General features: G+C 39.5%; 1 protein-coding gene across 1 annotated transcript in view; it reads left to right on the top strand.

The window, feature by feature from the left end:
- Positions 1–27857, top strand: part of otog (otogelin) — a 97578-nt gene that overhangs the window by 57152 nt on the left and 12569 nt on the right. Inside the window, exons 30-50 of the mRNA XM_055013119.1 lie at positions 25–181; positions 1723–1749; positions 2165–2341; positions 6390–6668; positions 9186–9303; positions 10847–10926; positions 11867–14610; positions 15935–16112; positions 16228–16379; positions 16483–16572; positions 17235–17421; positions 19110–19330; positions 19967–20105; positions 20890–21078; positions 21930–22139; positions 22269–22373; positions 25597–25701; positions 25817–25918; positions 27098–27196; positions 27407–27447; positions 27766–27841. Coding sequence (XP_054869094.1) covers positions 25–181; positions 1723–1749; positions 2165–2341; positions 6390–6668; positions 9186–9303; positions 10847–10926; positions 11867–14610; positions 15935–16112; positions 16228–16379; positions 16483–16572; positions 17235–17421; positions 19110–19330; positions 19967–20105; positions 20890–21078; positions 21930–22139; positions 22269–22373; positions 25597–25701; positions 25817–25918; positions 27098–27196; positions 27407–27447; positions 27766–27841 — 5476 coding nt within the window. The remainder of the gene's footprint in view (positions 1–24; positions 182–1722; positions 1750–2164; positions 2342–6389; positions 6669–9185; positions 9304–10846; positions 10927–11866; positions 14611–15934; positions 16113–16227; positions 16380–16482; positions 16573–17234; positions 17422–19109; positions 19331–19966; positions 20106–20889; positions 21079–21929; positions 22140–22268; positions 22374–25596; positions 25702–25816; positions 25919–27097; positions 27197–27406; positions 27448–27765; positions 27842–27857) is intronic.

Raw genomic sequence — 27857 nt, forward strand, 5'->3', positions numbered from 1 at the left:
TTTTCTTCTGCTCTCTGCACTCAGGTGGATGTTACCTGGTTCTACATGAACTGCCTGGCAGACACGTGTGCCTGCAGCCGTGGAGGCGACTGTGAGTGTTTCTGCACCAGCGTGGCGGCGTACGCTCAGCGCTGCTGCCATCAGGGCGTCCCGGTGGACTGGCGCTCACCTTCGCTGTGCCGTAAGTCAGAACACATGGAGCCAAAAAATCTGCTTTATTTCCATCTGATACTGTGAATGTCAAAAGTTTTCCAAAAAGTGGCATTGACAGTCTGTAAGGCTGAAGTCAGCAGTGTTTGTTGGGTGCAACATAGTGTTATACACTGCTGTTCAAAAGTTTGGGGTCACCCAGACAATTTCCTGTTTTCCATAAAAACTCACACTTTTATCCATGTGCTAACATAAATGCACAAGAGTTTTCTAATCATCAATTAGCCTTTCAACACCATTAGCTAACACAATGTAGCATTAGAACACAGGAGTGATGGTTGCTGGAAATGTTCCTCTGTACCCCTATGGAGATATTCCTTTAAAAATCAGCTGTTTCCTGCTAGTATAGTCATTTACCACATTAATAATGTCTAGACTGGATTTCTTAGGGGGGCAGTGGTGGCACAACGGTTAAGTTTCTGGACTACCGCTTCAGAAGGTCAGAGGATCAAACCCTGATGCGGCCACTGTTGGGCCCTTGAGGCATTAATCCTTCCTGCTCCAGGGGCGCTGTACTATGGCTGACCCTGCGCTCTGACCCTGATTGGGATTAGTGAAAAGCAACATTTCACAGTTGTGTAATGTATTTGTGACAAATAAAGGCAAATTATAATTATTCATTTAATCTCATCTTCATTGAGAAAAAAACTACTTTTCTTTCCAAAATAAGGACATTTCTAAGTGACCCCAAACTTTTGAACTGTACTGTATGTGCAGTGGAGGTGAAGGCACGCACTTTATTTGTTGCAGCAAAAAAACATTTTAAAACACATTTTAAAAAATCTAACTTTTATGTTTACTTGAATTACCATCTTCAGTTCCAGTGTAACTGCTCAATAATAAGCAAAGACTAGCAGAGCTACACTAGCAATAAAGTGCTGTTAGATAGATAGATAGATAGATAGATAGATAGATAGATAGATAGATAGATAGATAGATAGATAGATAGATAGATAGGTAGGTATTTTATTCATCCTCTTGAGCAAATTCAAGGTATCCTGTAACTCACGTGTTACATACAGATAGATAAACTGTTGTTGAATCAGGAAAAACAATATTAGCAGTTCATCAGTTACACAATTAACCATTTAAATTGTGTATTTATTAACTGACATTGAAGTCTTTTTTCATTTGCATAACCCTTTTATATGAATTAGAACTTACTGTAATTTATGATAAATGATGTAAAAATTAGATGCAAACTTTAAAAGTTAAAAGGTAAGCTTTTGTTGTTGGGCCAAATATTTTTGTTGAAAGTTCCAGATTTGGACCACAGGCAACTATTTGTCAGCTTCTGCTACAAAGCAATAATAAATTATAATTAATCATTATAAAACCTTCACTTAGAGTTTACACAACATTTGTAAAGCAGAATATGCCTCATTAAAAGCGACAATCATTAATATTTATTGTGAAAATATTTGTAATGAATTACTGTACTGTAAGATTATCTGTATTATTAATATTATTGCTAGTCCTGTTATTGACAACAGTCTCTTCTTCTCTCTGCAGCGTATGATTGTGAATTCTTCAACAAAGGTAAAACAAACCTCTCCACTCCTACATCATACTATTATAATTTTAAAAAACACAGAAGCAAAAGAAACCATTAAAACATCTGTTGGTTCAGAGGGTTCAGAAACAGACTGTGCAGCTTCGTGTCCACTGTGAGAAAAGATTTCATAGAGAACTGTTTAAAATTCTCTCTCTGGAAAGTGCTAATGTACATTGGATGCATAAAGGATTACACTACTCAAGCAAGTTTCTAGAGTCTGATAACTCACTTTTATATCATATAGAAATGAGTGAAAACCAGCTGCTACATGTGCTGCGCTGCTACAGGAAAAAACAATCCCAAAGCAAAACCAAGTAGTGTCATTTGGAAAATGGTCATCTGTGGCTGTTGGAAAGTTTTATTTGTTAGAACATTCGTAACATGGCCGTCTGTCTGCAGTTCTGGGTAAAGGTCCCTTCAGGCTCTTCGCCTTCAGAGATCGGACGGCGCTGTTGGCGGCCAGCAGGTCCGGCGGCTCTGTGTTCCTGCAGCGAAGCAACATCAGCTCAACTGCCGCCTCCGGCATCCTCTCTCAGTTCATGATGACGCCGGGCCTCAGCAGAGCTCGACCACACGGTGAGTTCATCAAAACTGCAGAGAAGCATTCATTCAACTACAAGACCTGAGATTTACTTCTTCTGTGCTGCTCTTTACATCATCCTTCTACAGTCTTCTTCTTCATTTCTGGTCCGGAAAAGATTTTAATTTTTCAGCAGCCAGACATCACATCTATTAATCTAAGAATGAGATAATGCACAAACATTTTTAAAAATGCCCCTCAGAAGTTCTATATACTTTGCAAACTGCCTTTAAAGCTAGTTAAGATTTCTTGAGCTCTTTTCCTGAGAACAACCTGAGAAAAACCCTGTAGTGGAAATAGACTGTATTCCTTCAAAGATGAAGCTCTGATAAGTTTCTTGTTCTCCATATGCACCAGAAAGGAAGCCTTTCTTTTGTATTTATTTCTTATTAGGGTCCGAGCACCACGAAGTGGTGCGAGGAACCTATTGAAACCCTAGGAATTATTATTTTTATCAGTTTCAATTTCTATTTCCCAAAACATACTACTAATAACAGATAATTAGGAATCCATAATTAATTACCAGAGCAGTGTGCAGGACTTTCCTTTACCTGGACCTTAAGAATCATGGAAATATCCTTGAATTTGATGTCAGATTGAGTGTGGGAAACTTGTGGTTGGCTGAGAGGCTTTATAGTTTTATTTTACACTCATTTCGTGTCACTGCAGAAAAAAAAAGAAGTGTCCGCTTTACTAATGCAGGATACAGTAGCATCCGTGCATGAAAGGAAACTTCTGTAGTGGGGTTTGGGAAAGTTTGATCGTTGTATAGATACCACAGAGATATGCTTTCCTGTCAGCAGAATATCAAGTATTTGGGGCTCCAGGCAACTTAACTGTAGCCAGTATGAACCAGTAGGTCACTATTTAACCACAAGTCTTCTTATCGTAATGGTAAAATAGATCTTCCAGTAACAGCTCAAGTGAATGTTTTCTTATCAGTCACATCTGTAGATAAAGTCTGGTTACTCAACTAAAACTATTTGGTTCGGAATGAGTCTTTTACTTTGGAAAAAACATGAACAAGACAAATGGTGGTGTCCATGTTGTAAGCCTTGTGGACCTCCAGCCATCTACACTGACCTTCTGTCTAAGACTTTCTCTGCTTGCTTGTCTGGAACAAGGTAAAACCACCAAATTTAATTATTAGCACCTTTTAAAATTGTTATAGTTGACTACAGGAGAAACTATCGTTTACTGACAAAGTGGGCTCTCTGGCTTTTTCATTACAATTCTGTGTTTTTTTTCCCCCACATTTGCTGTTAAACACCACATATGACCCATTATCAAATTAGAGCCAAACCTCAGTTATTCCCAGACATACGTGTGCTCTGTTCATACTATTTGGACCCATTTCACTAATTTGTTAGGTCAATTCAAGAGCAACATTTTAATTATAATAATTGTTATTGTCAACTAGAATTGCTATAGTTTTTATAGTTGATAGTTGAAGCAAACAGTTGCTTATTAACTATAAGTAAGTAGTGATGTAATGATCCCCATGGGGGCAATAACAAATGAAGAAAGGTAGTGGTGGCTCATTGTTTTTTCTTTTAGCAAGGCTTCAACTCTATCTGCTCCTGTCTCTGACCCCAGCTTCATAACATGTGCAAAATATGATATCTGAAAAGACAATAGTAATAATTATAGGCTCATGTAGAAATAAAAAAAATGATATATGGCAAGACAATTTCTCCTTGCATGGGTACAGAGTATAAATAAATGAAACAGAAATAAATGTTTAACTGAAATCGGATCGACTCTTCAACTTATCTGTTGGTCACAGCAGTAAAAATCTGCACATTATCTCTAGATGCACAAAATGGGCCACTGTGCAGCTAGTTAAGTGCAGTTTAGTTAAATGAATTCTAAGTCAACATAAGAAACTAGTGTTTGCAGCGTATTAAAACATTCAAACCAGCTGTTTTCTATTGAAATAAGAACTCAAAGTGTGGTGATCAGCACAAGAACTATTAAGGGAATAGAACACAGAGTAGTTAGCTACTGTTTCATGATGCCTGTAAGGTTTACACTCAACTTTCTGTTCGTCCGTTTTAACAAAATGCACTCACGTGGACAAATTCTTTGACACGGTGTCAGTTAGTTTGGAGCCCAATATACGTTCAGTAAAGTCAGATCCAGCATTCTCCACTGAAAGTTGTGAAAACATGGAGGCGTTCACAGGTTGTCTGTCCCGACTACCGCCAAAAATAAAACACCCGTCCTGTAGCTTATAGTAGAACACAATGATATATATCAGCCAGTCAATCCAACAGTAGACCTGCACACTACAACCCTACTTATGATTTACACATCCAGCAGAGAAAGATCATTTATGTGGAGTCGTGTCTCTGCTCATCTCACAAGGTAAAATATTCTTTCTGCTTTCAGCTCTGCTTCAGTCTCCACCAAATAACTGACTCCTCTGCTGCAAGATGCTACTAACTTTGTGTGTCCATGAGCTAAAAAGATGCTAAAATGCTCCGTGGAACAGAGAAACTGTACAGTGCTCAAGCTACTCTGTGAGCTACACATGATACCTTTCACTAAACACAGATTTGATCCCTTGTTAATAAAGGATGGCTTGAATCTTAATTCCTGCTGAGGGCAGGATTCCTGAGCAGCATCATCCAGCAGATTCCTCCTGTTTTCTGGCTGCTCATCTTTTCACCTTCAGCTAATCAGAGAATCACAGGGTTTCAGAGAAAAGCTCCTTCTGCTGCGAATGAAAGCCAGCCAGGCGGCATTCTGCTCTTCCACTGTTTCCTTTGCTATCGACAGTGTTTGGAATGATTTGAGCGCCTCAGTGAAAACACTGATGGTGGAGATGGACTCTCATTGACCTTCAGTGGCAGACGGGTCCAGAGATCAGATTGCTAAATGCTAATATAGCAACCGGAGCTGCAGGCTGGTCAGCAAGCCAAGACTGGAACAAGCTGGTCTCACTGATGACTGCATGTGAGCTGCCATACTGCTGCACCCTGGATCCTTTTCAAGAGGAATTCAGACACGTTTTGAAGCTTTAAATAAGAAGGGCTCAGAAAAATACAGTCGTGCACTATGGTATGACATACTTTATCGTCCCCATAGAAGGAAATTTGGGAAATTTGTCTTGAAATGCCTCTATAGCAAATTACAATCCCAAATCATACACATAAGATGCGATAAGATCAACTTTATTCATCCCCAAGGAAATAGTTTTGAGTAAAGTAAATAAAGGTTGGTGAAATTTACACAATTTCAGAGATGTTAGTAATTAAATAGAAATACATTTTAAAAGCCATTATAAAACGCAAAGTGTGTAAGTGAAAAATAAACTAAAAATAAAGATGAATAAATGACATGAGTACAAAATGTAAACTAAATAACAATGGATATAATTGTTTAAGATTGAGTTATGTTTTGAGAGACCCTTACCTCAAAACGACTAATATGCCAAGACCAAAAAATCTAATTCAGTTTATTTCTGGTCTATTTTCAGTCAATTTACGGCGAGTTTAAATGTAAGTATTCACATCCTGGAGACAACTAGTTAAACCCGTCAGTACAGCATTCAGTGTTGTTGTTCACTAGTTAATTTTCTTATCCTACTATAGACTTTTTATTGTAGTTTTCACTGGCTATTAATTAAAAAAAAAACAACTGAATGCCATAATTCAACTTTGCTTGTAAATAGTTGGTGGCATGTAATAGCCAGGTGTAGCAGAGGGAAAGGTTCAAATACTACAACCTTAAATAAAGCTGCACGTATCAACACTTTTTAATATTAATCTGTTTTGTGATAAGTTTATTTACAGAAATGCCCTCTTCAATTCTGCTGCTTTTCTTTGCGACTTTCTGTATTATTATACTTTATTATAATCGTTTTCCAGCTAACATTTGTGGCTTTTAGGGATTTAATCAGTGCTGGTAGGAGACCCTCGACCATAAATTGATCAGTTCTGCCACCATCATCGTGTTGGATAATGTTTGGTTCTTCTGCTTCTTCTCTTTTTGTTCGCCCTGTATCTGCATCTTGTACTCATTCAGTTTTCTTCCTCGCAGACTCTTCGAGGGTTTCCTTTGAGGCAGCCGACAGACCGAACTACTTCCTGTACGTGAGCGCCAGCGGCCAGGTGAGGCTGGCCAAGTGGGAGGAGAGAGAGGCCTTCTGGGACGGCGCCACCTTCGTCCTCCACAGGAACACCTGGATCCCGGGCTACGACTCGCTGGAGTCCCAGGCCAAACCCGGCTTCTTCCTGCACGCCACGCTGCCTCGCCTCCACCTGCTCAAATACAGACACACCGACAGCTTCCGCAAAGCCACGCTGTTCAGACTGACAGGTCAGCTGCACTGAATATGACCAACGTGCACAAACTCATCGCACAACGTGCACCAACAGTCATTTTTATTAAAGTTATTCTAGTGTTTTACAGCCTTCATACTCTGTAAACATCACACAGGATTCCTCTTCTTGTTAATTTCATGTTAATATGACAGTTTTGTTGACATCTTAAAATGTCTTGTGTTATTTACAGACCATTTTAGAATAATAGACACGAGTTATTCCAGCTTATGGTCCTTCTGACTTGAACTAAGAGTAGGATTATTATTTTTAAAATATGTTTTTGGAGAAACAGAACTATTATATTAGCAGATTACCGAACTTTAATTACCTAAGAGTTGATAGTCTATAGAGACATAAGAAGAAATCTGACACGACAGAAACTTGTTTGTTTTCTTAAATACTTGATACTTGTAATAATTAGACCAAACTTCAGTAAATTCATGTCTTCAAGGCAGCCGTTTGTAAGCTGAACAAATGTGAAATTATGTGAGAGATCATTTTCACAACTGTTTTGGATTTTTTCAGTCCATTAAATAGCTGTTTTCAGTTTTTGTTATACACATACATGTCACCTCAGTAGCCGTTATCACCTCAATTAATGATGCTGAAACAACATATAGGAGAGATTTAAGTCTTCATTAGGTTGTTGGAAGGGTGTTGGCATAATTTTCATCTTTGAGACTAGAGTTAAACTTCCATCTTGAACCGTTATTTTCATGTAAATTCTTGACTTAAGCTTTGTTTTTACTCTTGTTTTTCAGTTTGTGTTTGGTTTAGTTTAGACGCCAAAACTGCTCAGTTAGAAAAAGATTATGGTTTGGGTTACAATAAGCCGTTTTTACTACATTAACCACATTTTACGAAGCTCCATTTTCAACTGGAGGTTTTACATGCATTTATTCCTAATTTTTACAACTCAGCAGCTATCCTGGTAACATCCCTAAACAGTTATTTTGTGCTAGTAAGACCAGGCCCATATTTAAATAAATGGAGAGGCAGCCATATCTGTAATTTCAACAGTTACTGGGAAATAAAGACTTCATGTAGAGAACCACTAGTCAGAATTGACAATGACTGCTTGTGACTTTGCAGTAAATTAAGGTTAAAAAGTGTTTTTTTTCCCCCAAATATTTTGCATCTACTATGCATGCGTACAGTTACATGACACTGCGTTTGTGTTAGTGCAATAACACAATAGGCTTGATTTCTTGGTTCAGCTGTTATAAAGCAGATTATTTGGTGTAACGGAACTCTCCCATAGATTTCTTTCCAGTTGCAACTCTCTCCCTTATAGCAACTCTGCTTATTCATGTTGCCTGTGTAAACTTAATGTTTATTAGTGATTACAATGGATGATAGTAACACTCTGGCCTACTACTACTTGCAGTAGGGCGCTTTTTCCCCTGTCTAGTGGCATGATAGTACCTGATAACAGCTATTTAATGGGCAGGTATCATCTGAATCGGGCACTTCTCCAGCAGTTTATAAATGTTTCTCACACGTAATACAGAGGTCATAACTGTGAGACACTTTTCACTCTGCAAAACGCCACCATTTTCTTTTACAGAAGTCATAACTATAAGTAAAGTAGATTTTTCTTTGGTCAGTTCAGTGTGCTTGTTTATTAAAGAATTTAACCTGATCATAAATGTTGCCAGTAAAAGACACCTTTAAGCATTTTAGCACTGAAAATATCTGTTTAACTGCAGCGTCAGTGAGGATTCAGGATTTAGCCGGTCATCAGCGCTTCCCTCCGGGGTCAGAGGTCAAGACTAATGGCTCCTCGGGCAGCATTCTCTGCTGACAGAGCAGTCGGGCTAATCACCGATGCTAAAAATACAGCAGCATTTGTTTTGCTTAATGGAAAAGGCATAGCAGCCAGTAGCAGATTGAATTTCCTGCTGACAGAAGTGAATACCCAACACATTCTGAGCAAGACATGAAGTCCAGACATACAGTATGTTTCATCACGTTACTGCCCTGTGAAAATGTTTGTGGATCCTTTAAGACGGTCTAGATTAGCAGTACGATATTATATCCATTTCATATATATACACACACAGTTGTGCAAAATGGCAATTATGAAAGTGTGACTATAGTGCAAAAATATTGTACAGGTACAGTACTGTACATAAATGAAAAGTCAGCAGTATTTTAGTTGAGAATGGCTCAAAAGTTTAAAAAAAAGTAAAACAAGTAGAAATGACAATGTTACATGTGATAAAAAATGTTTTTTGCTAACTTTAAAACAGCTAAAGGGCCCTTCAGTGCATTTACAAACAGATATAATACTCAGTAAGCTGTGATACAGTTAAATCCAACACACATAGTGGATTTTATTGTACTTCTAAGAGCAGAAGAATATCAGTTTTTCAGTTTTGAATCTGATCATATCCACATGATGCTTCTTGCAAAGATGGACTTTTTTCCTAGAGTGTTTAATTAAAACCATGCACAACGTTTTTGTGTGACCTTGGAGTAAAAGAGTTACATGTTGTGTGTTTTTGATCAGGCCTCAGCTCAGACACCCTGCCGGGTCCTCGGTGTCAGTGGAGGTACGACTCCTGCATCAGTCCATGTTTCAAGACCTGCAGCGACCCGTCGGCTGAAGCCTGCGTCACCATCCCACAGTGAGACCCCTGACCTTTTCCTTCACTCTCAGCACAGCTCCAGTTTGTAGACTGGTAGTCCCTGCTGCACTTTGGAACAAGTCCTGAAATAAATTGCAGATAATTAAACAATATCAAACAATAAATGTCTTCCACTTCTGATGTGAGAGAGCTTCAGTCTGGAAAACTTGCAAAAATTTATTATTTCATTCTAAAAAATTCATTTACACTTCATGAAGTGTTTGTTTCATGGAATCCAGCCATATTTTTGTGACTGTTTGTCTCAGTACTTGAATCTGAATTACCGGCTTCAGTGGTCAATGTCAGACATTTACTTTAAAATTCAATACTTATTGGACATTTTACTGTGATCCTCTACCCTTGGTAAAATAAATTGTTGCAGGAAAAGTGGCAGTCATCGTAACATTTGCCACCTCTGCACATAACTTACTGTATGTGAACACTTGAATGAATAAAATAATGACATTTCTTTCTGTTTGCCACCCGACACATATTTTTCTGATTTCTGAGTCATATAGTGTCCCTGCATCATAGTTCTGATATTGCCATTATGCAGACAATCTCTCCTACATAATTATAAAAAGATGTCTACACTGCCAATGGCTGGATGCAGATAAAAAGATAAAATTTTGATAATGTAAAATATTTGTTCCCTTAATATAAAGTCTAATATAAAAAATCTGCAAGTATTATCATATCAAATAAATATCTTCTGTTTCCTTAGTCTTTCTACTTATCTAGGAAATATAAACAATGTGTGCAATAATAGCACTCTATCAGTATTTCTTTTAATCAAAAAAAATGTGCAATACCACTGATATGTGCAATCATTTTTTTTAAGAACTACTGCTTGGTACTTAAATGTTTGCAAATTTCCCCACTGTGGAATTAATAAAAGGTCTTCTTATCTCACCTTATCTTATCTTATCTTGATGGAAAATCTAATCCAGATAGCTGAGACTGTTCTGAATAAACTAACATGCAGGATGTTAAGGTAGCTGTTATAATGACCAACATAAGAGCTTAGGAGCAAAGTGGTGAAATTATTTTAAAGGCTCAACAAGCAGATGATTGGCGATACATTTCATTAAATAAATATATTCAAACTATATTAAAACTGTCATTTTCAAATGTAGACACACAATCAAATAACTACAAAGTAATAACACATGATTATATTACATGATAAAAGTACATTTTAACAGTGCTGAAAAAGTGTAAGTGTTAACAATAAGCCAAATAAATAAACAGTAAGAATTAAGTGACTAAAAGACAAGGAGGTGATAGAGACTTCCCTTCAAATGATTTGTTTTAAACGTGAATTCAGCTCTAATTCATTTATAAACTAAGTTTTCCACAACCTGAGAGAAACATTTTTCCACTTTCATAGTGGTTAATATCTCCTGTCCGTGGCTGACAACAAAACATAACATCTCTACTCTCATAAAAGCTGCTTCTCTTCTTTTATCAGTTATTTTGAGCACAGTGATGCTGTGGCTCTACAGGTTTGTGGTTTCATAGCTGTTTATTTTCCTCTGTACAGAGTTGAGGGTTGCCTTCCTGTCTGTCCACCACACATGGTCCTGGATGAAGTCACCCGTCGGTGTGTCTACGTTGAAGACTGTGAGTATCTCTTAGGATACTTCAGTGGTGTTTAGACTGAGATATGCATGTAGTTAAAATCTTTACTAACAACTACACATGTGCCCCGGAATAACAAATAAGATACAACAAGCAACAGAATTTAAGCCACAATGCAACATCCTCGTGACATATAATTATTTTCATTTAATTTCATGCCTTTTTTTCTCATCCGTAAGAAAACAGATTCACCAAATTATATTTTCATGACTTATAGATTTACTATAAGAGCTATATTCAACATTATAGCTGTAGCAATTAGCTGTCATGTCACCTTTACTTTTGTGGAACATTTGAAACAATAGACGCAAAGTGCCTTTCCTTTGACAAAAAGAAGTAACAATTGAAATTTTCCTCAGTAAGATAAGAAAAAATAAAAACAAAGATTAGTTTAATTCCTCTCAGGAGACTTCATATGTTCAGATCAAGATTTTACACCAGTGATACTCAATATTCTGCCTGTGGGCCAAATAAGGTTTGGCATAAAATTTAAAAGGAAGATTATAATAATATAATAATTGCTGTTCAATAATTGGCTCCAATTATGATATTTAATATTAAAGTGAGAAACCCAGTGATTCCTTTTAGCTACTTTTTCTTCCATGAATAAATGTATTATACTTCACCAAGATCAAAGCATTTAAAGTTTAGAACAAATGAAAAAATATTAAAGACAAGTAACGGTCTTAAGGTATTTTAAAAATCCAAAAATGAGGAAATGTTGTCTGTCATCCACCAAACAATTTACAACTGTCTTGATCAAATTATGTAGTTTACATAACTGCTTATCCAAAGTGTACAAAACCTGCCATGAAATAAGATCTGGAGGAAGCTGTCTGCATCATCTCCGTCTGTCTCTTGAACTCTGTCTCTGTGTCGAGCTCAGCGCTTCTCTAACGCACTTTTTATTGGCTGGTTTCAGGTATTAAGGTCCCAGTTGCTGTTCAGCCTGTAACACCATCCGCCGCTCAGCCGACCTCTGCAGCTGTCACTTCTGCAACCACCAGCACCACTGCCTCCACGACTCCCATTAGGACCACCACCACCACCACCACCACCTCCTCCCCTCCACACACCGCTCCAACAACTAAACTCACCACCACGAATCTTGCTGTGAGCTCTCTGACCACCACATCTGAGGTGACCCCACCGGTCACTCTGTCTCCTGCTGCAACTCCTGAACATCCCAGAACAACAGAACCTCCATATCCCCCAACAGCGCCCCCCTCTGTGAGGCCAGAGGTGGTGGAGCCGCTGTCTACTGTCAGAGTGACAGAAGCTCCACCCACCACCATAAAAGACTCAACAACATGGACGAGCACGACCCCGAGCTCAACTCTCAGCCCTGTTGGACCCAGCACAACCAAGACAAGCACCGCTCCGTTTGCCATCACGGCTCTGTTCTGGATCACCTCCACCACGAAGCCCACCGACTCCCTGCCGCCCTTCTTCACCACCCAGCAGCCAACAACCACTGCAGCCAAGACCACAACCTCTGTAGAGGGCCCAACCACCATCAGAACTCCTACAACTCTGCATCCAACCGAAGAGACCACACAGGCCACAACACATTCAGCAGTGGTTACTCCGATTGTAACGTCATCCAGTCCGGCTCCGGTTTCAGAGACTTCTGTAGTAATGGAGAAAACCACTGTTCCCAGTACAGTTACCACTACGTACACAGACACCAGCACAAAGCCTGCAATAGAGGAGAGAACAACTACAACAACAACAACATTCGCCCCCCCTGGTTTACCGATCACAGCCTCCACAACACCTTCACCTCCACCAGCCTCACCTGCCGTAGAAACGGGAACTGTATCTTTACCAACAGTCACTTCAGCAACAACTACACAATCAGTCACACCAGTCCCACCTTCCATTACCAGTAAAACAACACCACACATACCTCCAGAGACTACACCACCTCCTGTTACCACTGAGAGGATCACACACATCATCTCTACTGACCTGACCACTTCTACAGCAGTTCCTGAGTTACCTACGACAACCATCGTCCATGCTGCTCCAACTACAGCTGCTCCATCTGTCTCCACCTCCGCCACTACAGACTGGAGAACAACTACAGAGAAAGTGACCACACCTGAATCCACTGCCTCTAAATCACCCGTAGTTTCCACGACAACAGCTGCTCCTCCACCTCCAAAGGTCACAGAGACCAAACCTGTTTCCACATCCACGACCTACACTGAGAGAACCTCCTGGTCTGCAGCCGTCCCACTAACAGAGAGAACCACCACTACAACCTCCAGACCTCCAGAAGTTCCAGAAACATCCACCATGTCCACAAGTTCTTCAGACACAACAAAATCAACTATACCATTAGTGTCTCCAACACAAACCACTGATGTACTGACAACAACCGAGACCTCCACCCATCCTGTCACTACAGAGCGGACCACCGAGCCGTGGGTTCCCCCCCATCGGGAGACCACCTCCACCCCGGTGTACAGACCCACAGTGGAAACAATGCCTGAGATCACTTCTGAAGCTGTCATCCATGTGGTGACTACGACTAAAACCACCGAAGTCCCTCAACTTCCAGCTACATCAGAGCCGACTGTCACCTCTGCAACATCCAGTGCTCGTACCGCCACCACCACCACTACTCAAACTACAACACCGCCTGAAATCTCAACATCAGAAAGCGAAGCCACAACAACCAGAAAACTGGTCACACCTCCACCTCCACCGGTGCCTGCTACTCCTGAGACACACCTCACCAACACCCCTACAAGTGCCCCACCTGCTGTTGCTACCACCACACTCGGACCTGTCGTCGTTCAACCGATTACAGAAACAACACATCCAGTGACTGGCAGAGTGCAGGTGTCTACTAGAGCTACAACCACGTTGCCTCCGTCTTGGTCTCCGCTCCACACAACAACCTCCACAGCAGCTCCAAGGCCAACAACTTCCCTGGATAAAGTCACCACCCGGCTGGTCTCCACTTCAAGAGCTTCACCCGCTGTGACAACGACCACCATCGCACGAACAACCACCCTCAGGACGACACCTAGAGTTCCTCTGACAACAAGAGTTACCCCCAGAATCACGTCGACCGAGAGGTCAACCACCAGGCCAGTCACTGCAAGGGTTACCATAGCAACAAGGCCTTCCACGGTTACCACCAGATCGACCACCTCCGGCCCACCGGCTGTCACCTCAAGTCCAGTTACAACAACCACATCAGGACTGACAACTACGACTACCACAACACCTGCCGAGTTAGTCACTACAGTGAGCACCACAGAACGTCCTGACACAACCACAGTGTCCCGCCTCACCACCACAACCAGTCCAGTGCCTGTTCCCACTGTAACAACAGTCACAACATCTACAGCCATCCCCACGGCAACCACCAGACAGACTACAACATCTGAGAAGACCTTGACAACAAAAGAGACTGAAGTGGCACCATCCCCACCTGATGTCCTCATCTCCACCCAGGAGCCCAGTATTCCCAGTCCTGCTACAACTTCACTCCCATCAGCCACCACTGCTGTCCCAGACAGAGCAGATCAGACCAGTCCAGGCATGACAACACCTCCAGCACCAACCTCTCCTCACACACCAGTGGAAACAACGAGCCGCACAGTGGAGGGAACAACATCTATGACCGTGTCACCGACCAGGATGTGCACCGTAGGTTGACTTGTAACACACCTTTATTTCAGTCTGACGATTCAAACATGCTGCTGGAAGGACAGGTTTCATAATTATGGCAGCTGAAAAAGAAAGACAGATCAGTATTATAACGTGAAAAAATTCATGTTATAGCAAAATGCTTTTTAATGTTCTACTAAGATGTATTCATGTTATAACAAGACATGTTCTTGTTATTATGACATACAAATTTACCATGTTATGCCAAGAAACATGTCTTGTTATAGCAATATACCATTTATCTTATTGTAAAGTGAAACATTTCGCATTAAAACATTAAAACCTGTGTTGGTAGCTTAACAAACTTACAACTGAATGAGGAAACAGTGTGCAGCGAAAAGATAAATCAAAGAATTTGGTTCTATCAAGTTTAGCTTCATGCTTGGGTTGATGTTATTATAATGATTAAGTGCCCACAAAGAGGTATTCTAACATTTTAAATGCAGACAGAAGAATGACCCACTGGAGGTTGTATCATTTTCCACTAATCAGCTTGAGGAGCACAGAAGGCTTCATGCATAACTTATCTCAATATGATCCACTGTGCTCAATACCAGCTGAAACTTACGATGTCTCAACCCAAGAGCGAAGAAGGACTTAATAAAATCACGTATATAATCAATTTTCTACAATTTATCAATTTTTGGCTTTATTAGAATTTAAATTAATGAATTTACAACATTTCCAGTTGTAACAAGATAGACTATACATTGTTATAATGAGATTCAAAGCATCTTGTTATGACAGTAAACTTTTTATATTATAAAATGAAACTGATCCATTTTTCCTTTTCTGGGGTTTCAGTAATACACATTGATATAAAATGACTTTATTTATAGATTCTATATTTTCTTTCCTTTAATGTTAATTCTGACTGATGTGGACAACATAAACCAAACAAGATGGAACATTTTTAAAACTAAAATTCAAAGTAAAAGCACTAATTGCAGCTTTTACCAGGCAGTATCCAGTAATAAGTTTTCCCTTACTGTTTTAGTTACGTGTTTAATTTACTTCATAAAGTAGTTTAAGCAGGCTATTACAACATACAGAGTTTATCTGTAATATAATATTGTAAAAAATCTTTTTGCAGAATTTTTGATCAAATATCTGGGGAAAAAACAGAAAGCAAACCTTATGGTGTTTTATGTTTTATGTCACAGTCTGTCCAAAAAAAAAAAAAATCTTCCTACCCAGTTTTGATAATGTTTGAGGCCAAAATATCCTTCTTTTTCCTGCTTACATATGTCTGTGCTCCATTACTCCTGGGTTTTCACTTCTTTTATCTTAATTTTATCATCAGCCTCCATATGCAGAGATCGTTGATGAATGTACAAAATACATCTGCGTCAACAACCAGCTCATCCTGTTCAACAAATCCCAGAGCTGCCCCTTCACCGCTGAGCCTCCCAACTGTGGCCTGCTTGGTTTTGCCGTACTGGTCAATGGAGACAAGTGCTGCCCTCAGTGGGACTGTCCATGTGAGGAAACAAACCTGCCTTTCCCTTTGGTTGGACTGAATGATCATGATAACCTCTAATTCTCGTAGATTCTGTAACTGCACCTTTTTATCACCATCTTTTCTGTATGTGTCAGGCCGATGCTCGATGTTTCCTGACCTGAACGTGATCACGTTTGATGGGAACAGTGTCGCCATCTACAAGGCTGCCTCGTACATCGTGACCCGGCTGCCCAACGAGACCGTCAGTGTTCTGGTTCAGGAGTGTCCCGCTGACTCCGAGTCACTAGTAAGTCTCACGTTGTCACGTGTATCGGGTTTTCTTAAAGTGTTTTGGACAAAAGTTGCAAATTTTTCAGCGAAGTTAATAGATTTTCTATTCCTTACTAAAGCTTCTCTGGAATTTCACCAACCTGTGTCTGGTGGCGCTAAACATCACCCACAACTCCAACCACATCGTCATCAACAGGCTGCAGAGGAGGGTAAGAAGTACAGCGGCCCCTCGTCTGTTGTGGGGGTTAGGTTCCAGAACCCCCTATGATAGGTGAAAATCTGCAAAGTAGTGACCTTATATTTACTTTATTATTTATATATATTTTAAGGCTTTAGAAACCTTCCCCATACCTTCTTATAAACACTTCCTATGCTCTTAAACATTTTCTGCACTATTAAACCTACTCACAAAAATACAACACACTGTTGTGAGCAACACTATGTGCAGCGATCAGACATCGATGTGAAATGGACAAGCCGAGATGCTGAATGTTGCTATACACAGGAGACGGAGGAGACTGATGCTACGGTCGCTGAGCCAATCAGAGCCCAGCGCTGTACCCTACGCATTTTATTTTGATTTAATATTCTTTTAATATGTTTTAATCATTATTTTTTATATATATTTTTTGTATTGTTTTCAATTTTTAGGCTAGAAAATGCTTATTTTACTGCAAAAACTAATTAAAATGATAATTATGTAAAAGTACCTTTATCCCACAAAATCCCACGATACAGCGAAGAATCTGCGATACAGAATTAGATGTATACAATTTAAAAATCTGCGATGCAGTGAGCTAAAAGTTAGTTAAAAGTAGGAATGTAGCACTACTAAAGTCTCTGTGATGACATACACTGTGTGTGTTTTCAGCTCTACATCAACTCACGATACGCCAGACCTCGATTCAAAAAGTACGGCTTTGAGATCTACGACACAGGAAACATGTACCTGATCCGCAGCCCGTCCGGCCTCAAGCTGCAGTGGTACCACAGCACCGGCATGATGGTGATCGACACCGACAGCTCCAGCAACAAGCTGCACACCATGGGCCTCTGCGGTAAGAACACAAAGTCATTCGAGGCCCTTTTGTCTTCTTAGCACTGCACACAAACTGGATGACCACATGGAGGGGATTCACTTTTCCCCATTGGTGAGATGTTATCATCTGCTTTTTGTGCTTGTTTTTAAATTACAAAATTGAGCTGGACGTTTCTTCTTAATGTTGCTTATAGTGGCTAAGCAAGGTCAGGATGTAGTATCAGAATGCTGGAGAAAAAAGTGAGTTTTTTTTCTGTCAAATCAAAAAAAATCCCTTGTGATTTGTTACCATTTTGTTGCATTTTGCTGTCGTTTTAGCTTCTCCTTTGTTCTTAGCACTGCACACTTAACCACAAAGGTGATTAGTATTTTTGGTGAGATGTAATTGGATGCTTTTCGTTTCTAAATTGAAAAACTGAACTGCCTGTTTCCTTTTCAGAATGGAGAAAAAGTGCAGTTGTTATTAGGAATTCAGCTCTTAAGTGCTGTTGATACTTAAATGTTTCAGCTAAATTAAGGAGAAATAGCAAAGGGCCTTTGGATTAAGTCAAGTTAGATCAAATGCAGATTGTTCTGCCATTTCTGCTCAGAGTTCTGGGGTTACAGATGAAGTCCGGCCTTCCCTGTTAGTTACTATCAGAGGTGAAGGCTATTAGACGGCTGCACACATACTTACAGAGCGATTACGTCCAGTGGAAGTAACTGCTATTTATATTAACCAGTATATCTACCTGATGATACCTAAGGAAATGTCAACTAAACTAACATTAGTATCTAATGTGGCTCAGAGGCCAAATAATATCATGATATGGTATTAAGAGACTGCTGAAATTAGATTTAAACTGAGACTTCTTCTGTCAAGACACAATATGCGATTGAATCATTGCAGTTTAGCTCCTTTTCTGACTCACTTCCATTTGTTGGTTCTGTTGGGAAATTGTTGTTGCTTTTTCTAATTAATAATGGAGCAGCACATGTCATTTATTCACAGCATGGAATTAAATACTTGGAAGAATACATTTATTAGCGTAAAGTTTCATTGCTATATCTCTTTTGGATACGTTCATCCTTCTCCTACACACCTGCTTCACGAAATAGATGTGCAAGGAGTTTCTTTGTCATAATTTAAAACATAAAAATTCAATGCCTACAATAAATATATCAGGCAACTAACATTTTTTACTGGAATATATACATTCCACCATTCAACCATCCCCTGTATTCATTCTGAAGCTACTGAAACAGCACGTTACATGTTTTTTGATTTCCTTAATAAAACATATACTGTGCTCAACTCTTAACAAGCACATATGAAATAATTCCATACAAAGTTTAATTGTGAAGTAAAGTTTGTAAGGTTTTACATTTTATCAGATGTGAGCCTCTTTCTTTACGCAATCAGCACTTCCTGATTTAAATAATAGTCTACGGCTGAAACACAGCATCTGTACACTTCTCTTCTCTCACTCTGTAAACTCAATGACTCTGAAAGTAACTCAAGCACATTTGGTATCGCAGCAGTAAAAGTTAAAGGTCTAATTAGCAGAGAAACCGGAGTTCACCAAACTCAGGCTGATACTGTCGGCATGAAGCATGTGGCAGCGTGACTCTGACGGCGTTACTGTGAGAGCTGAACAGCAAGTAGTTTGTTTGAACATCCATTATGTCATATTCACATACATCATGTTTGGGACTTTCCCTCCTCAGGTTTCTGTGACGGAGACCCGACCAATGACCTGACTCTGGCCAACGGCACCACCGTGGGCGTAAGCGAGGACCCGGCTCTGTTCATCGACAGCTGGCAGGTTCCCAACACCACCAGCTACATCAGCCACAGCCGCCGCCGTGAGCTCAACTGCTCCACCAGCGACTGCTCCAGCTGCCTGCTCATGCTGCAGAACCACGCCTTCACGCCCTGCCACGCCTTTGTACGTTAAGCTGTGAACTCATTTACAGCTTCCTCGGTTTACAGAGGACCGAGTGTCTCTGAAACACAACGACTACTCACAGTCCACTCACTTCTTTAATCTGTTATTTTTTTTTACATTATTTCCCTTGGCGAAAATGTTTTACAAGTGAGACAAAAGATACACTACCGTTCAAAAGTTTGGGGTCACCTGGACAATTTCATGTTTTCTATGAAAACTCACTCTTTCATCCATATGCTAACATAATTGCACAAGGGTTTTCTATTCATCAATTAGCCTTCCAACACCATTAGCTAACACAATGTAGCATTAGAACACAGGAGTGATGGTTGCTGGAAATGTTCCTCTGTACCTCTATGGAGATATTCCATTAAAAATCAGCTGTTTCCAGCTAGAATAGTCATTTACCACATTAACAATGTCTACACTGGATTTCTCATTAATTTAATGTTATCTTCACTGGAAAAAAAAAGCTTTTCTTTCAAAAATAAGGACATTTCTAAATGACCCCAAACTGATGCTGATGAAGATTCTTGTAGCAAACGTGCAGACATCATCACTGCATTCAAACATACTGTATATAAACAGTAATAAGAAGAAGCTTTGACTAATTACTGATTCCTTTATTGTTTTCAGGTCCCACCCAGCACGTTTTGTGAGGTTTGGGTTCGAGACGCCGAGTACGTCAACAACCAGTGTGTGGCTCTGGCTGCTTATGTGGCTTCCTGCCACAAATTCAACATCTGCATTGAGTGGAGGAGTCCAGATTACTGCCGTAAGACTTCTGTCTGCCGTTAAAAACGTTGAAACACTTACAGCTGGTATTGCAAAGACAATTGTAGGGCCTATTGAATAATAAATAGTCCTAATTCTAATTTCTGTTTGAGTCTCCCTCTAAACCAAGCCACTCCTTAGATTAAAATGTCTTTATTACATGTCATAATGCAATGTGTCTTTGCTTGATTGTTTTCCTAGCCGCTCATGCTTTTTTCAGGTCTTGGTAGATTTTTATTGCTCTCTTTTCTATACTAACAGCTGACCTTTTAGCAGAAGACAAAGACTTATGAATGTCAACATCCTAAAATGAAGCTAAATCCACATCATTGATCAGGCAGGGAGCAACCCAAATATATATTAGATATATATTAGAGACTCTAAATGAAATTGCAACTGATGCATTTTGACAGGTAATGGGTCCTCAAAATCCTAATTTGTGACCTGCAGCTGGTCAATGGGCTAATGTACCTTTCAAAAACAAGGCAATAGGAAGTGATTTATGTAAAATAAGATAAAAGAAACACAAAACTGTATAAAAAGACAGATTTACTTATTAGTACAAAGAGTTAAATGACAGAATAAGTGACCCAACTGATCATGTGTCTGCAGGATCTCAGATTAAAGCTTTATGTAGTTTTTTGAGTGAAACTAAAAATGTGCATCTTGGATTTTTATTCAGCACAATCCAGAAAGTGTTACTCCCACTGTTCTTTTTTTAACTGAAAGTCCCAATGATTGTATTTTGTTCTTGTAATTATGTGATGTGTTGTCTCTTCCTGCAGCCTTCGTGTGTCCCGACACTCTTCGTTATCAGGCCTGTCTGCCGGCCTGCACCTCTCAGTCCTGCCCAAACCACGACTTTGATTCAGACCCGGACCAGTGTTCAGGCCTGACGGAGGGCTGTGTCTGCCCAGAGGGAACGCTCCTCCACCGGCCATACTCTGCACTCTGCATCCCTCCGGACAAATGTGGTAAGACCCCAGTTTACCTGCAGAAATGAACTTTAAAACAGAAAAAAAAAATCTCGGAAAACATTTGATATATCGAGCTGAGAATTCACTAACATCTTTATAAATACCCATATTATATGCTTTAAAAAATTCAGGCAAATCAGAGAAAAAAGTGAAAAGGATGATTTGATATGCATAGCCTTACGTGTGTGAGGTCTCATTCAATACAGTCAGCTCATTTCCATTTATCTAAAAATCTTGGCTGTACATGTGCAAAGTATTTACACCATTGTTGAAAAGTTTGGGGTCACCCAGACAATTTCATGTTTTCCATGAAAGCTCACACTTTCATCCATGTGCTAACATAACTGCACAAGAGTTTTCTATTCATCAGTTAGCCTTTTAGCATGATTAGCTAACACATTGTAGCATTAGAACACAGGAGTGATGGTTGATGGAAATGTTCCTCTGTACTCCTATGTAAATATTCCATTAAAAATCAGCTGTTTCCAGCTAGAATAGTCATTTACCACATTAACAATGTCTAGACTGAATTTCGGATTAATTTAATGTTATTTCCATTGAAAAAAACTGCTTTTCTTTCAAAGATAAGGACATTTCTAAGTGACCCCAAACTTTTGAACAGTAGTGTATATACTGCTGCTACACTGATTGTGTTCTTATAGAGTTTTATAGAGTTTTCTAATGTTGTATCGTGTACATTGTTGGTGCACTTAGGGAGCAGCTCATTAAATTTCGTTGTACTTTGTGTAATGACAGCAAAGACTTTCTATTCTATGCTCTTGTTGAGCTGCAACAATTCATTGTCATCCAGGCATTTATATCTAAAACCCAGTCATGTTTGTCTGCAGCCTGCACTGACAGCTCCGGTCTTCCACGATCGCACGGCGAAGTCTGGAAAGCCTCGAAGGACGCCTGCTGCATGTACCGCTGCGACAACGACACCATCGTCCCCGTGGAGTACAACTGCTCCAACATGGCGGCTCCCGTGTGTCGCCGGTCAGGGGAGGTGATCATCAGTCTGGCCGACGACACCAGCTGCTGCCCACAGAAAGTCTGTGGTGAGGCCTCGAGTCTGAGCATGTTTTAGTGCTGAAAAGAGCATCTGAATCAACAAATATGAGGCTTATTTTACGTGTTTTGAATTTGAAAACAATGATAATAAGATGATGTATGTTGTGACTCTGCAGTGTGTAACCAGAGTCTGTGTGACCAGCTGCCTCCTGAGTGTAAATATGGGGAGAAGCTGGTTTCGTACTACAGACTGGACTCCTGCTGTCCGGACTACGTCTGTGGTGAGTTTCCATCTGACCAGCTAACTGCCTGCACACTTTCCGATCAAAAGTATCTGTCATTGGCTGATACAGACACATTTTTCAGTCCTTTCATATCCAATGTGGGAGTTTAGTTGTTGCACTTACAGTTGCTGCAGATGCCTGTTTATAGGTCCAGTCAGTCAAATCATTTTTGCATTGTTGTTTGTCTCATTTTGTTTTCACTGTTTATTACTCTGCCAAGGAATATGGCAGAGTTTCGTGATAATCGGTGTACATTTGTCTGTCTGTCCGTCTGTTATTTCTCAAAAATAGACTAATGGATTTGGATGAAATTTCCAGGGAAGGTCAGAAATGACACAAGGACCAAGTGATTAGATTTTGGCAGTGATGCTGCTTATAGTCTGGATCCATGGATTTGTTAAAGATTTCTGTATCATTGTGAGATAGTGGAACGCCATCACTGTAACTATGACAACAAGTGAACACTACGTCTGCTGCCTGCTGATGATCACATGATTGTGATCCTACTACAAATCCACCGCTGCGGACTTATCGGGATTTATCCTTCGGAAATGATACAAGGAACAATTGATTAAATTATGGGGTGTTTCTGAGTCCCATCAATTCCCGCCGCTCGCTACATATTAAGGTCACACAATTCTGTATCCGTACATAACGTACACATGCATAACACACGCCTGTGCTCAGCACAATTAAAGATTTCATCTGTCGAAAGTCATACAACTGAGCAGTCCTTGTGCAGTACTGTACTCTCCGAGTGCTTTTCTTGTTACTTCTGTGGTGGTTTAACAGCGCCAACTGTTTATCTTGCAGTGTTCAACTTCTAAAGTTCGACCAGCTGCATGTCAGAGAGCATTTAGTGACATCAGTGTCATGAATTTAGCTGCACAGTCAAAACACTGTGGTGCTGCTCTGGTCACATTTTCGTTTTCAAGCAAATGAAAAAGCCACGTAACTTAGACAAAGTGATTTGTTGGATTTGCTACAAAAATGTGGAATTCAAAGGCACTACTACCACTTATTTAAGATATAATATAATTCAACTTTGCCAGTACTCCAAAGCCAAAGCCACTTAGCCACCAATACCTCGATTAAAATGCAGATCCACTTCATAATTTTGTGTGTCATCTTTTTGCAGAGGCCATGCTAATATGAACTAACAGAAAGTGACACCTGAACCAACAATCATCATCTAAAATTATTTTTTTTTGTTTCTGACAGATCGGTCTTTGTTGATTGATCAATAAACCCTTCAGGCAAAGGTGTGAGCACCAATTACTGTAACGCGAGTGTAAAAAAATTGTTTTTGTCAGAGCTTAAACCCAAATATGATAAACAAGCCGATAAAATAAATTTACTCTGATCAAAAAAAGGCTTCTTACAAGGTCACAAAAGCAGGCAGACAGGCAAAGCAAAGTCCAGGTTAAGAATAGGGAAAAAACACTGGAAAACAATGGTACAAATCTCAAAGACAACCTTGCAAGTGTCGCATGGTGAACTGGGGGTATAATGGCGCGGTACGTTCAGTTTTAATGGGGAAAGTCTGACTATCCAGTTAAAATAAAAGACACCATTACACCCCCAGTGTCAACATGTCACTGGAACACTCACTTTAATTAAATTTCTGACTCAGAAAGTCAGATTACCACCTCAGCCTCAAAATCCAAGATAACTGCTCAGCATGTCAGCAGTAGAGAAAGCCACCGTAGTTTTGTGTTTATTTGCAGTTTTATCCTATTTATGTCTAATTAAATCACTTGTACACACATTTCTGTTAAACTTTGTCCTATAGACGTGTCGCTACAGTATACAGTATACGCACAAAATACCTTTTAATGCATTATTACCTGGTATCAACAGGTATTCTGGAGGTGCTTTACTGTAACGCAGCCTGAGGTCAAATCAATTGTGAGATGTGCAGAGAGTTACATCTAAAGCATTTTATGGCAGGGAGGGATTATTTTCATGGAAACAACTTCAATTTAAATTTATTACACAAAGATGAATTTTTCGGTGTTAAATCAATGGCTAGACTGGGATTTTAAAACTGGATATCAGTTATTTTAAACTAATATTCAATTACTCTAACCCTAATATTTAACTTAAAGTGACCTTAGGGTGACATGAATCAACCAACATTTAAGTGAATATGCACCGAGGTATACTTACTTCTGTTGTATGGTGTATATTTTGGCAACAAAGACAATAAAAATTAAATAAAAATGAAGGTATGAATTACATTTTAATATTCCATGAAGACAGAAGACCCCAACCTTAAATGCATACTGTAACCTACATATTTGTCTTTTTTATTTATCAAAAATGCAAACATAATTCTGCAGTGAAACTTAAGAAAGATGATTTTCATCTTCTTCTTTTCCTTTCAGCTTTTTCCTTCACAGGTCACCACAGTGAATCATGTTCTTCCATCTAACCCTATCTTCTGCATCCTCTTCTCTCACACATCTAACTCCATGTCCTCTCTCACTACATCCATAAACCTCCTCTTTGGTCTTCCTCTAGGTTTCCAGTTCAAAACCCAGCATCCTTCTACCGATACATTCACTCTCCCTCCTCTGTACATCTCCAAATCATCTCAGTCTGGCCTCTCTGGCTTCATCTCTAAAACATCTAACATGCTCTGTCCCTCTGATGTCCTCATTCTTGATCCTATCAATGCTGGTCACTCTCAAAGAGAACCTCAACATTTTAATCTCTGCTGCCTCCAGCTCAGCCTCCTGTCTTTTCCTCAGTGCCACTGTCTCTAATTCATAGAACGTCGCTGGTTTCACCACTGTTTTCTACACCTTTCCTTTCATTCTTGCTGATACTCTTCTATCACACCTGACACTTTTCTCCACCCCTCCCAACCTGCTTGCTTCATCACCTCTTTTCCACTCTCTCCATTGCTCTGGACTGTCGAGCCTAAGAACTTAAAATCCTCCACCTTCTTTATCTCTACTCCCTCTAACCTCACCCTTCCACTTGGGTCCCTCTCATTCATACTCATGTATTCTGTGGTGATTTAACAGTGAAACCACAGAATTATTCCCCGACCAGACTGACAAAAGTGTAAACAGAGAGTTAGATGAGAAGATTAATAGAACTGCTGTGTCTGTGAATGGGATCAGTCTTCTCAGCTAACTTTTAGCAAACATATCAGCACATTTCCTGTAATGTTTGACTGTCTGTTTGATATTTCTGCTGCTTTGTGTTTCAGAATGCGATCCTGAACTCTGTGAGTCGGATGTTCCCACCTGCAGAGACGACCAGACGCTGATCGCCACCAGAGCCGACGGCAGCTGCTGTCTGGCCCACATCTGCAGTCAGTTCAGCTACTTTGCATTCATTTCTACATTCTATGGTGCATTGAACCGACGCTGAACCGTCAGAAGGTTAATTTAAATGTGTGATTTATGAAGTGTGTGTTTTTCCTGCAGTGTGTTCGTCCTGTGTGGAGGCCCCTCCGCTCTGTCAGGACGGCGAAGTGTTGACAGTCGACAGCAACACCACAGATCGATGCTGCCCGACCTACCAGTGTGGTCAGAACACACACATACACACTTATTTAAAGAAAGAACAGCCTCCTCACATTCCAACTATTTAAAGTTCATCCATTTCCTCATCTGTTTCATATTTTGTAACTGTCAAACTGTTAACTCTGTCCCTGTCCATGATTTTATGTCACCAGTTTATTAAAAAAAAAACCAATCACAGTTGCATTTATATAGCATATAAACATGCATTATATGACAACAAACAGGAGACCAAATTACCAGGGAGAGTAATTACATCAATAAATATGCAGTAAAAACCTTTGCACTATTCACAGGAAGTATTTGTATAACAAGGGGAGAGAAACTGAGGCCTTAACGTACTCTGAAATCATTTTAGACAGTAATGTTGTAGTTTTTAAAATCATGTTTATGTTCGTTGCATCTGGATTTTTCAGGTTTACTTTGAATGTTAATTAAAAGAGTAAAGTTGTCTTTTCTTTGTCTTGCCGTTTAGGTTTAGGTGTATGGAATTTATTAGAGATTAAAATGAACTTAAAATAAAAATTTAACACTCTCTTCCACTGAATTGTTCTCAGACTGCTTATCCCACAAGAAAATCACAGAAATAATTCATATTCAGTGTAATCCTTGTACTGTATAATATATATAAATACATAAGATATACATAATATGGAGATATTATGAGGTGACATTGATGCCATCATTCTTTTACATTTTCGATTTTCCTCTTTTTCCATTTAAATTGTCTGTTACACTAAATCCTTTGGGCTTAAAGGACAGGACTTAAATATGGGATTTGTTACTTATGTTTAATGTTAACTTTCCTCTAATTGTTTTCACATAGAAAAAGAGAGAAATTATATATATTTATATATATTTAAAGAGACTGTTATTAAAACGATAAACACACAAGCAGCAGCATACTCCCAGAAACAGCTTCTACCTATATTTATATAATATAATTATACGTTGGCCTGTATTTATTTGCATACGTATCAGAAATTTGGCAATTAACAATTGTGAGTAAAATATATATGTACTCAGCTAGGACATTTTACACATTATATTTCAGTTCCTGCTTTCTGGTGGAAAACAAAGAAATGAAGACACTTTATCTAAATCTTCTAAACATATATTTTAAACTTACTTCTCCTTCTTCTTACTTTAGTTAAAATTGTCATGTTCTTGCTTTGCATTTTTTAGTGTGTGAGCTGTACAGGTGTCCTCAGCTCAGTTGTTCTGTTGGGATGTCGGTGGTGTCGGTGTCGAGTCCGAGTCGCTGCTGTCCGAACCAAACATGTGGTAGGACTCACAAAATTACCCACAGCAGGAACATTTTAAACTAAATCAATCGCACAGCTAGCTTTATTTTCAGCTCAGTGTCAGACTAAGATTCATATCAATACAGAAGGACTTTAAACAAGATTGATTTCAACTTTTTCCTGCCTAAATTTAAACTGACTTTGGTTTATGTTGCCTGTTTGGTGATAATTTGTGCTTTCCTTTTTTCAGAGTGCTCCTGTGAAAAGATTGCTTCTCCAAAATGTGGCCTGGTATGTCATTTCTTTAAATATCCAGCCATTAATATGTATTTTATATATGTATAGAGAACTCAGTGGCTATTTGTGTGAACAAAAGGCAAAAAAAGTGACAACAAATCCTTTCTTAGAGTCGAAAAGGACACCTTGAATATAACACCATATCAAACAGCATATTACTATATACTTGTATGCAACCACATTCATTTGTAATGATTTTTTCCTGTTTGTGTGTATTTTTAACAGTTTTCTGTATGTATGTGTCCTTGGTTCTCTGTTGAATTTATGCTACTTCTTTGTGATTTTTATGCACTATTGTGGTTCTCTGTGCAGGGAGAAGCGGCCCAGCTGGACCGGGTTTTCCTGTCCGACCCACAGAACCAGTGCGCCTGCAAGAGATACAAGTGTGGTGAGTTCTGTTGGGA

The sequence above is a fragment of the Amphiprion ocellaris genome, chromosome 1 (assembly GCF_022539595.1).
Source record: "Amphiprion ocellaris isolate individual 3 ecotype Okinawa chromosome 1, ASM2253959v1, whole genome shotgun sequence".
Classification (NCBI taxonomy): Eukaryota; Metazoa; Chordata; class Actinopteri; family Pomacentridae; genus Amphiprion; species Amphiprion ocellaris.